This window comes from Carassius auratus, chromosome 36 (genome assembly GCF_003368295.1).
Source record: "Carassius auratus strain Wakin chromosome 36, ASM336829v1, whole genome shotgun sequence".
NCBI classification, from domain to species: domain Eukaryota; kingdom Metazoa; phylum Chordata; class Actinopteri; order Cypriniformes; family Cyprinidae; genus Carassius; species Carassius auratus.
Window position 1 is genome coordinate 13,306,700 of NC_039278.1, and position 11,998 is coordinate 13,318,697.

The 11,998-nt window shown below is 35.3% G+C and overlaps 1 protein-coding gene across 3 annotated transcripts; it reads right to left on the reverse strand.

Annotated features, from left to right (window-relative positions):
* Nucleotides 1–27: 27 nt before the first annotated feature.
* LOC113055318 (neurexophilin-2-like) lies at nucleotides 28–7,895 on the reverse strand. Of its 3 annotated transcripts, none has more exons than XM_026221543.1 (3): nucleotides 7,664–7,787; nucleotides 3,189–3,310; nucleotides 28–1,496 (listed from the first exon to the last, which is right to left on the reverse strand). In XM_026221543.1, exons 2-3 carry the CDS (start codon nucleotides 3,237–3,239, stop codon nucleotides 750–752), a joined length of 798 nt encoding a protein of 265 aa, XP_026077328.1. In that variant the 5' UTR covers nucleotides 3,240–3,310; nucleotides 7,664–7,787; the 3' UTR covers nucleotides 28–749. The 3 variants fall into 3 exon arrangements, 2 of the variants coding, with proteins under 2 accessions (XP_026077328.1, XP_026077327.1); XM_026221542.1 differs by lacking the exon at nucleotides 7,664–7,787 and adding an exon at nucleotides 3,894–4,525; XR_003277513.1 differs by lacking the exons at nucleotides 28–1,496; nucleotides 3,189–3,310 and adding an exon at nucleotides 5,741–6,569 and having other exon boundaries at nucleotides 7,664–7,895.
* Between the last annotated feature and the right edge of the window lie 4,103 nt (nucleotides 7,896–11,998).

Here is an 11,998-nt window from a genome sequence, read left to right on the forward strand (position 1 = left end):
AATGTGGAAGATTTAAGAAGATTTGGTAACAGACTTGACCTAAGCTTTGTCTAACTTCAAAACCGTTATTTGTTTGCAGCATCTGTGCAAGGATTTCTTAAGCTGTACACCAAAAAGCTGCTAACATTCTTGGAGTCAAAGAAAAAAAAAATACACAAGAAGAGCATTCTGAAAACTAAAATCTAATCATTTGTTTAATAACAGAAACAAAATACAAAAGAACTGAGGAGCACATTAGGGCTTCAACATCAAGCTTAGTTATTGACAATGTTTCTGTGAACACAAAAATATGCTGGCATGAAAAGGAGAGCATCACAAATGGCTGCAATACAAGATGTTTTCGTTTTTTTTCTGTTCTTGAATCACAGCTTACATTTGATTTGGAGATTTTAAAACATCACACTGATGACATCACAAGAGTCACTGAGAAAGGGTCAGGGGGGGTCACTATACTGTAAATCAGAAATCAGGACTTAGCCTGGGTTAAGCATGGGTTTATCCAAAAATGAAAATTCTGTCATTTATTCGCCCTCATGTTGTTTGACTGACTTTCTTCTGTGGAAAATGATGACAGAAATTCCTCGACATAGAAGGACAAGTAAGATAGAATCAGAAGAGTGGTTCCTCGATCTGGCCTTGCTTCCATTTATCTGCTTCTTTGTGAAACAGATTAAGGAAACTACAGACTAGAGAGGCTGTAACAAAGAGATGACGCCTCAGTTACCTCAACACATCCAATCTAGGCTGTGCTATCCCACGGAGGTATAGGGAGTGTCACTGTGGTAGTTGTAATCTGGGCAGACCTTCTGTACTAGCTTGTAGTCTGCACTGAAGAAGTCAATGTAGATGCAGATGACCTTGAAGGGCTTGGAGCAAAGCCAAGACACATGGCTTTGGGTCTGTTCCTGTAGACATACCCTGTTCGGGAAGTCACTGCAAACAGACGTCCTCTTGCTGCGGTCCGTCTTCTCATATTCCACTCGACAATTGAAGGCCTTACTGTCTTTAGGTACATCTATGGTTTCCTGTTGAGTGATCTCAAAATCAACGGCCTTGGAAGGTGGGACCAGGCTGACGGACACGTTGCCCAGACCGGTGGAATTGTGTCGGAAATAGACACTGAAGGTTCCGTTGCCATGGTCGACAATTTTCCCAGTAATGAGAAGGTTTAGCTTGACTGTTTTGATGTTCGAGTGGAAGTCGCCCCAGCCAAACATCTTCTTAAACTTGCCCGTTTTCACATAGGGACGACGTCTGGCCCTCGAGAGGGTTTCTTCAGTATCAGTGTGGTTGGATAACCAAGCCCACAGATCCAGTGCCCCAGAGTCCTGAGCGGTTTCACGGCTCTGGCTGTTAGATTGGGACGTGTGGGAGAAAAGCCGCAGGGATTTGAGAATCCCTGAATGAGAGCCGTAAGGAGAGACGCTTTCCTCCTTATCACTCTCTCCCCAACCCAGAGGAGACACAGCTGCTCTGAGCTCTGCTCCACATGTCACCTTCAAAGACAAAACCAGGAAGGGAATTGTTAACCAAAGTGGTTGTAGATGCTAATGTATCTCAGGAAAAATAACATTTCAATCCAGTCCAGTGGAGAAAAATAAAGCCATTCAAAAACTACTCTACTTCCATTTTCCTGCAGGACTTTATCTATTGATTCCCCAAATACCATGTCCACATTCACATCTCAGATGTGAAATAATAGATGAATAATCTACTACAGTACAACATGACTAAAATCATGTAGAAGAACTCAAAGGAGATAAATCACTACATAAATAATCAAAACATAAAGAGGGGATGGAAAAACTGAAAAATGTGTGAGATAGCCCTGTTTTAAATGATGCAAACAGGATGTAATATCTCACTGCAATGCAATTTTTCTACTGACTCAATAAACACTATTTACCTCAAGCATAAGACAGTGACACCCACACAGTCACAAACTCCTGCTATCATTCAGTGTAACGTTGCATTTTAATACTACAGCCAATCAATGCGACATCTTTGTTTTGCACTGCAGTCGTGGTGAAAAATGAATGAACAGAAAACAGCCCAGGAAAGACCAAAGGAGGAAGATCAGGGAGGAGCTGCCCTACTCTCATTCTCTATCTTTCAACAAAGCCCAAAAGCCTCTCACATATACTTTCAAAGGCATAATTTGATAGAATGAAAGAGCGTATAAGTCCCAAAAGGCTGTTTAGTCCCCGTCTCCCCAAGTCTGTCTTCAGCTTTCTCCATTATTTCTCTCTCATTTCCAAAGATAAAAAGCCAAAAGGGGTAGAAATTTAGGAGACCTATATAATTTGTGCTGTACACTTCACAATTCAAACTTAATTAAAATCCAAATCTACTGTATGTTAACGCTGATTTAGTGCAAACTCATGATTCACAGAAAAAAGAACTACCGACATCCTCTGCAGGTAATTTTTTTTTTTTTTTTTTTTTTTTTATTTAAGGATGGCAATAAATTGAGGGGGAAAAGGACTAATAATAAAAATCTGACTTGAGTGAAGGAAGTGAGAGAAAAGTCTCGAGAGAGAGAGAGAGAGAGAGAGAGAGAGAGAGAGAGAGAGAGAGAGAGAGAGAGAGAGAGAGAGAGAGAGAGAGAGAGAGAGAGAGGACTTAAGGCTGAGCCATCACAGAGGTTGTCATTTCATCTTAAACTGGCTTAAACTGGTTTCTGGGATAAAGTCTTAAATTAAACTCTGCGTTGGGTTTGTGAAGTCAATTCATATGCATTAAAATTAATCTTTGGAAATAAAAACACAATCACACACACGCACATTTTGTTCTCCTCCTGAGAAATGAGCAAAACTGATGGATTAAGGGCCATGAGCAAACTGGATTATTCAAAGATTTACAGAGGAAATGAGACGAAAAGCCATGGCATATACTAAATGCATATTTGGGTTATACAAACAATTTTGTCTCTTTACAGTTAATTAATAATACAATGCATTAACATATTAAAAAAAACTGAAAATTATTTGTTTTTGAATTCATACCTACCTGTTTAGCAAATACTACACTGCTTTAAAAAAAAATAGCATGACAGTGAAGACAACTGGTATATATAGAGATAAGTATTAGTTACAACAACTACAACAACAATAATAATACAAAGTGTCTTTTTCCATCTTTCACAAGTAATGCACCCTGGGAGAAAGTAATTTAAATAAAACTCATACCAAGTACAAGCAGCTCATAAGCAGGGCAGAATAACACTGACACATCTTCATGCGCTTTTTGAGTCCAGATCTGGCTTAGTAAAGATCAGGTCCACCCGTGGCAAGGTCTTGTGTCAGTATTCCTAAAAGCACAAAACCTATCATGCTCAAGATATGAGGAAATATATGAAAATTAGTGTAACATACAAACAACAAATAACAAGAAATGGCTAAAAGTTACATTATTTCATGTTGCAATGCATGTCGTTGCCAACAAGTTAAAATGTATATAAATGCACACAGAAAGTAAAAAGCTATATAAAACTGTTTTACGGTTGTAATTAGGCTTTTACCATTTTATTAACCTCTTGGCAGATCCTGTGGTTTGACAAATAAATGTTAAAAACTACAAACACACCATGTAGTCTCTCAAATAAACTGAAGTCATAAAAACTTTCAATAAAATTACAGTAATGTTGTTTAAATTAGCTTTAAATGGAGCATAGAATGACACTGCAGGAAACCGCAGAGCTTTCACAGCTTAAAATGTCAAGTACCCGAATGTACTGAGCAATATTATTATTTTGAGAAGAGGTTTAGTTATTTTTTGTTATATAAAGCCATATTACATGAAATAGGGGCACTGAACTAAATAATGCAAAAGCATTACCATATAAATGAATAAATAGCAAATTATGTGTAGTAATCAGTTGTAGTATAACTCACCCTTTTACTGTAGAGTTGAAACCATACATCTCTGTGCAGAGAGCATACTTATAGTGTAGTTAACAGAGTGCATAAAGAGATGAAGACAAACATCGCTCCTCGACAGTCCAAACTCAAAGTGACCAGCAATAAAAACTTGATTAAAACTATACAATCTTCTTCTTTACTCAGCATGGGTCATGTCCAGCTGCATTAAATCCTCTTAGCTCTGATCATTCGGCTGCATGCCTTTCCTCTGCAACACTCATATATCCTAACACGATTATGTGTGGATGTGATTGTCCATCCAAAAGAAAATAATAATAATAATAATAAAACTGCTCTCTAAGTAAAAGTCCGGTTTAGCTGCATCCTTGCCCGCTCGCTCTTCCTAAACGGATGTTGTGTGATGGATCAGTGCGCTTTTAGGTTGTGACAGTGGAGTCACTGAGCCCAACCCCTCAACATCAGCACCAATAACAGCACACATCACACTTCAAAGCTGTTTATCTGTGTAAATCCATTTAAAACCACTAAGTGTTAAAACAACAGAAGACTTGCCTTGTGGACAGGTGTTTTTTTGTTGTTGTTGTTTTTTTTTTTTTGGCTATTCATAAGCATTTTGACTCATTTATCATCATGAAACTCACCTAAAATAAAATACATTTATGCAAATATAACACATCATATTTTTACATTTCCTTAGTATTATATTAAGATCTGTTTATTTATTTAAATAAAATTGGGATAGTTAATTGGGATAGTCTTAAGATCCAGTGAATGTCTCTTAGTGTGGCTTGGTAATAAAAATAAATTGAAAATTTAATCCACAAAAAAATAAAAATGAATGTATGTTTATCTTATGCTACTGGGACTTAATGTACAATTTTAACTGTACTAGAGTTAAAATTACAGTACAGTAGTAAGTTGAAAACAACAACAAAAAAAGTAAAAAAAAAAAAAAAATCTAAGCATTGCTTTGCCACACAAATAATACATTTGCACAAGTTTTTAAAATTTTACTGAAAAACCACAAATTAAATCTACCTTTCATAACATAGTCGACCCTTGCCTTCCTGTATACAAGTGTCATTTTATTGTCAACATTCAAAATATTATATTAGAATGTTTGCTTGTATAAAAAATATAATTAAAATATATATATATATATTTTTTAAATGTCTGAAACAAAATCGCAAGTGAAATTTAAGAAAATCAGAAATGTCTATAAATGATCCTTTGACACAAAACCTTCAACGTCTATATTATATTATATTTAATACATCAGCCAGAATCTCAATAATAAGGTTTTAGGTATAGATGTCTAATAATCAATAACAATAAAATTTGTCCATTAGTGTGTCTGAAAACAGTGATGCAATAGAAGAACAATTTTGTATTCCCCAAAGAACCTTCCAGTGAACCGTTCTTCAAAGAACCATTATGGGACAATCAATATATCTATTTTTAATGTTTATATATATATATATATATATATATATATATATATATATATATATATATATATATATATATATATATATATATATATATATATATAGTTTATGTATTGCTGACTCTATATGTATCTATTTAAATAAAGTTTAAAAACCATTTTCCTCGATCCACTGAAAAACACGAAGTCATGCATTATGTACAGAATTACAGATGTCTAAAACATCATGTTAAGTCAATTTGATAAAAGTGTGAGACAATGTTTTTTTTAAGGCCATATATTGTAATATTTAAAAATACAGGAGTGAAGATATGCAAGTTTGTTTGGAAACAGCTCCTCTCTGTGGTTATTACAGTAACTGCAGTTCAAGACACTGTGGAATAAACAGCATACACAAACAGATCATTTAGAACAAGTTGTATTTATTAATGCAAATGCAAATGTTAAAACATAAACAAATGCAACAATAAATAAACATCAGCAGACTTTTGTCAAATATTATATCTATTAACAGAATTAGCCAAACTTGATAGCAGCGACTTGAGTAAAACAAGATGACTTAAAGAACTAATTACAAAACTTCGACAGAGACTCATTTGCAGGATTCCTCAATAATCTGGTTCTGATTCTTCACCAGTGTGGCTAACATGGATATGAAGTTGGGCTTCTGTACAGCAGGTTTTGTAACACCAGAGGCAGAGACTTTCTTCTGGTTCCCTCGTTTAATCTTGGGCTTCACGCTGAACAGATCTGTGGGTGTCCTGAACCCTTCCGAATCCTCAGAAATCTCTTCCTGCAAACCATTCTGAGCTTCACGAATCTCTCCACATTTGTGCTTCTGCTGAGGGCTTTTCCTCTGTTCCGCAGTTTCCACAGCAACAGTTTTAGGGGTGTCATCAAACTTCAGCACCCGCCGTGTTCTGTCTATGCCATCAGACACTTCCTGCTTGTTCGATTTCCCCCGGACATTAGTCGACCTCTGAGATCTGCTTCAAATCTGCATTAAATCTTGAAATCTTGCCATCTACAAGAAGTTTGTCCTTCTGCTTCACACTAAGGTCGAGTGGATAAAGCTGCTGAGATAATGTGCTGTTCAAGCAAAGCTTCCTTTTCGAAGAAGATTGCCAGCCAGCAATGGGCGGCCTACCACAGATCGTGACCTCTTATGATGCCGTGGTTTGGCCTTGGTAATGGACACATTGGTCTGAACAGAGAGCAGATCCTTGCAGCGACGCAAATTTCTAAATATATATGCACATAAAAAATTATTTTACTAAATATATATGCATAATACTGGAGTATATTTCATCTTTCTTCGAATATTAACATTTTGATAAGTTATAAATAGTTATTTGTCATTTTTAGTTACTTTGCTAACTCTAAATCAAACTGAAATGAGAAATTGTTGGAGTGTGCACAGACTGTTAAAGTGATGCACTTGAAATAAAAGCCCCAGAATTTAATCAATCCACCTGGCAAAGGCAATCATGAATATTATAAAAAAATAAATACCAGAAATATAACACTATTTTGTTCCACTTATGTAAACTACTGTTCAAAATTCAGTCTATAAGATTTTTTTTTTTATCTTTTAAGAAAAGTGACCGTACAGACATTTCTAATGTTACAAACAATTTATATTCCTAAATGCTATTCTTTTGAAATTTCTGTTCATCAAATAATCCTGTAAAAAATGTATCACAACTGCCTTTATGTGTTATCGTCAACTTCATACTTCCCACTTTTTAAGTTCTAATTACTTTTCATGTTCAAGTGCTTTGTTGTCAGAAAGAACAGAAAGCATGATGGACAGCCTATTTATTCTTGCCCGTTTCTTGGGGAAATCTTATTAAAGCCAAAAGGTACTGATTAGAAGATATTTAGTCAATATCCAACAGATTTTGAGTAAAATGTAGTACCCCCATCATTGGTAACCTTATAAACATTCACAGCACTATCTAGATATTCAGCTGGATGTCAATTGCTAAATTTTGGTCAAATAAAAGCTTTTCACTTTTCAGTATACATACAGTACACATCAAATGTTCATATACATGACTGTAATGGCAGGAGAAAGCAATGAAGACGCTGTGAGAAAAACAAATAAATCTTTACAGTACTACTGCGGTTTCTCTCCATCGCCACATTGAACTTTTATGGCAGTTTGGTAAAGTTTACGGCTCGCCCAACTCGGAAACTCGAGTATTATCATGATCCCAGAGTTTCCCAGTTGTAAATATGACTAGAGAGGTTATTAATTTCTGACTAGTAAACAAATATTTACGATAGCACGTAAAAGCAGCATTAATTCTGATCATGAATGACACTGGCTCACCTCTGCTGCCGGAAACACGTGAGGTCTGGAGCAGTTTGCTTGAATTCTGTTGACGACTGAAGAATCGGAGCCTCCTGCTGACAGCTTCCTGATCCCACTCAGGCTTGTCCACAATAATCTGAAGATCAACATTCACGTAATTCACATCTAACCTAATTAACATACGATTATTAAAGCAGTAATTCACCATTGGCAAAATTGGCTTGTAATAATACTTGGCTATCTATGCAGTAAAAACGGGACTTTAAAAAAAAAAAAAAACCTCATGTTGTGTCAGTTTGACCCAGAGAGGATTTTCTTTTTCCTGAAAATGCTAATATTATCATATTGAACCAAAACTTTTTGTGGTTTTTTTTCCCCATCCTGTACTTGTGGTGTTCCTGGTCAAAAATGCATGGCCTACAAAAAAAAAAAAAAAAAAAAAAAAAAAACATCTCTCTATAAAACTTTTTTTTTGTTATGTTATATTATTAAACGGATTCAATCTTTTTTGTAAACATGTTACATTTTAATTAGTGCAGGTTTTGCATTTCTTTTGGAATTGATTGATCACTCATAAACTGAAGTGCATGACCTCAAACTAATGAGGCCCATCGATCTGAGTTTATTTACCTCAGTTTATGAGTGAACACTTGGGGTGGGGGGGGCGGCTATATAAATCTAAAATTATTAGCATATTTATGTGTTGATATTCAGAAAAGTACATCGCTTGCAAACAATATAAAACAAAACTCATACATAGGTACTTTTTCTTTCATTGCTTTTTTTTTTTTTGTTAAAGTCTGTGACTCGTCACTCTCCTATCGTCTCTCAGTCCCTCACAGTACAATGACATTATGTCAAGGGAATGTCTTTAAATTCTAATTAATGAAAAAACATTCCTTCTGTTGTATTCTTTTTAAAAACACCGAGAGACCTGGCTGCCATCAACCGGAAACTGTAGTTCAGCCAGAGTAGCCATGAGGAGGCGCTGCAGGTTATTATATTTTAAAATGATTGGCCTTGAATAAGCATATATACACCAGGACTAAGTTATTCTAAACAATAAAAATGTATGATAAAGTATGTATATAGGCAAAAACAATTATTTTATTTTTTTTTTCATTTTTTTTTCATTCAGCAGTTTTTAGGTTTCAGGCTATTTTCAACCAAAGTTTGTACAAAGATGATTCTCAACTGTTTTATGAAAGAATGATTTGATATACTATTTTAGTTTATGCAATACGTGCATAAAATGACCATAGACGTTCCCATTCTATACAAATCATCTATACATTGCATCTAATTTCCATATGAATGTGTTCTTGGGGCAAACCATAATGAAAAAAGAAGCATTATAAAGGGTTTAATAACTTGGCAAAATCTCATATTTCATAGGAATATTGATCTATAATTTATTCCCCTATTGACCCCAAAATACCTGACTAACATGCCATTTGTTCTGGTGTCCTCTGCAGAGGACACGATTGAAAATAATACCATGTTTTTTTTGTGTGTGTTTTTCTTTACAAAAAGTCATATTCCGATTTGAAACCTCATAACATTATTCTGAGACATTTACTTATGACAAATAATTAGAAAATGAGTCCATGTGGCATGCATGCTCTAAGAGAAATTCACCAAAATATAATGTCCTCTACCAGGGTTCCAGGAAGATATTTATTTAACATTTTTAATTCTAATTACAATTTCTGACTCAGACTCTTCTTAGAGCTGTCAAGCTACCACGGCTTTCTTGGATCAGTCTGCCTTAAAACATGAAGATTTAAGTTTCTATACAGCTATAAAAAGTAATGATTAATTAGATGTAACAAAATACGATTTTATTTGTCTGTGGTCATACAAATGCTTAATGTATGCTAAAATACAGTACGTCATTCAAAAGTGGTAATTCTTTTTTAACACACTGAGAAACAACAGGACATGAAAAAATAAAGAACCAGAACTCACACATCACATCTCTACTATCAATGTCCATAAAGAAGAAAATTTCAAATGCCATTTTGCTCTTCAAATGTCATAGATTGAAACCTACAAGAAAACTTAAAACATTTTTCTTGACTAAAACAAATGTATTTAGCCAAGCTACATTCTCATGATTTTTTTTAACTGACCCCTATGAAATGAATAAAATCCAATTCTGATTTTAACCTAAACAAATCACTAAACAATTATTCAAATACATAATTTGCCAGGTTACCAGTGCAAAATATCACAATCTATAGATCTATATCACAATCATGCTTGGCTTTGCCATGAGTTATAGAAAGCTGCATGTTTGCATGCTAAGATCAGACCATTTTTACATGATTTTTAGAGGCATTACATTTTGTACTGTATGTTTTGTTGAATAAAAAGAACACCACTCAGAGTAATTTTATACTGTAATAACAAGTTATAGGATACAGTTACAGGGGTCATCGGATGCCCATTTTCCACAAGTTGATATGATTCTTTAGGGTCTTAATGAAAATTCTGTAACATAGTTTGGTTAAAATTTCTGAATGGTAGTGTAAAAAACACCCTATTTTACCATGTCAAAATAGTTATTTTCAGAGCAAGCTGTTTTGTAGCATTTTCCTTTAAATGTTAATAAGCTCTGCTGACCCCGCCCCTCTCTTCCGAGCTACTCTCTGAGGGACTGTTTACTTTAGCAGTTGTGAAACTTGCTAATTAGCACATTATTAGCAAAGGCAATTTGCAAAGACCTATACACACTCTTCTGTTGGTGAAGCTGGATGACGAATAATTCCCGCAAACATATATGCATTTAGGCGCATGCCCTTCAGAAACAAATGTAATGTTAATCCACTGCGGCTCAGATGTTGGGAGTAAATGACGACTGCTATGTTTATTAATACATTCAACAACAGAACACCTCAATCGCTCAATCGGAATTCTTGTCTACATCTGCTCCGGCGGTGAAACAATGGCGTACAGATGACAGCTCACTAGTGTAGGAGGGGCCTGTCTGTGTGATGTCACAAAGACAGGCACCTGAGATCGGCTAATACACATTTCAGTTCAAACAACTTGTAAAAGTGCATGTAGCATCCGATGACCCCTTTAAGTCCCAAAGCTTACAGTAATAACAGTGTTTTGTTTAACTAGAGACACAGTAGAGATCAGCCTATCAGTGCCCTATGGACACACAATTTATGCACCAATTTAAATGAAATAAAATATTTCTATGAACATAAATTTAGAAATTATTTAAATTTAAACCAAAAAAGTTCATTAAAATTATGAGTTTGTTAAATATATAATATTATATCAGTTATTTGCAGTGTTGTGGGTAACGCGTTACTTTGTACTCTAATTACTTTTTTCCTGAAATGTGTAACTTAACGCGTTAGTTTCGTGCGTAAGTAATCAGTAACTTCGTTATTTTTTAATAAAAGTAATCCGTTATTTTAAGGAAAGGAAAATCTCGACTGCAGCCTGCTTTTTGTCAGACAGTAGGCCTAGGTCTACTGTGCCACCTGCGGATGTATCAGCGGAGCCGAAGCTCTGTGATCGTAAAGTCAATGGCTGTGATGCGTCTGTGCCCTGCGCCTGACCCTGTGTGTGTGGTTTTTTTTTTTTTTTTCGAAATCCCGGCAAGATAGCAGAGAGGACAGCGTTTGGTTTATGGAAGTACGCACATTATTTTCAATTTGTCAACGAAAAAGAAAAGAACATAATGGTAAAATGCACACTCTGCTTTGGTGAAAAGCTTCTGTCGACCGCCAAAAATTCTACCTCAAATTTAACGCTACGTTTTAATCACTACTTTGAAGAGTAAATGTAAGAGGACTGTGTTAAAGCGAATTTAGGCTTGTGACTGTGAGTGACACTTTAATAATAATTAGTTCGGCTATTAAGCGATTTGTCATTTGCCTGTGTGGCAGTGAAGGATTTAATTTGGTTTGTTATCATTTTTGTTTGACAGGCAGCTGTTAATTTCTGTTAGATCATTGGCTGGCTGGTTGTCCATCATGTCTAAATGGATTTAAATCTACAAGCCTGTTTAAGGTTGTGTTTACAAGTAAGCATACTTGTACTTTGATAACTGCATTATTTAAAGTTAAAGAAAAATCAGGAGTTGTCTTGTGGTGCTCATAAATAATATACAGTAGCCTAGGCTACCCCGGCTGGGTAACCTTAGGTGCGAATTTTGATTAATAATATGTTCTGTGATAATAAATAAATAAAACGCCATGGGGAATAGCCGATTGCTGACTGTCTTTCCTGTTATTGTTATCCTGCAGTGTTAATTTAGACGTATGACTGACGTTATTCATTGTCGGGAGTCACGACTTCTAGGTGTATTTAAAGGGGCCGGGGGCTGTGTCT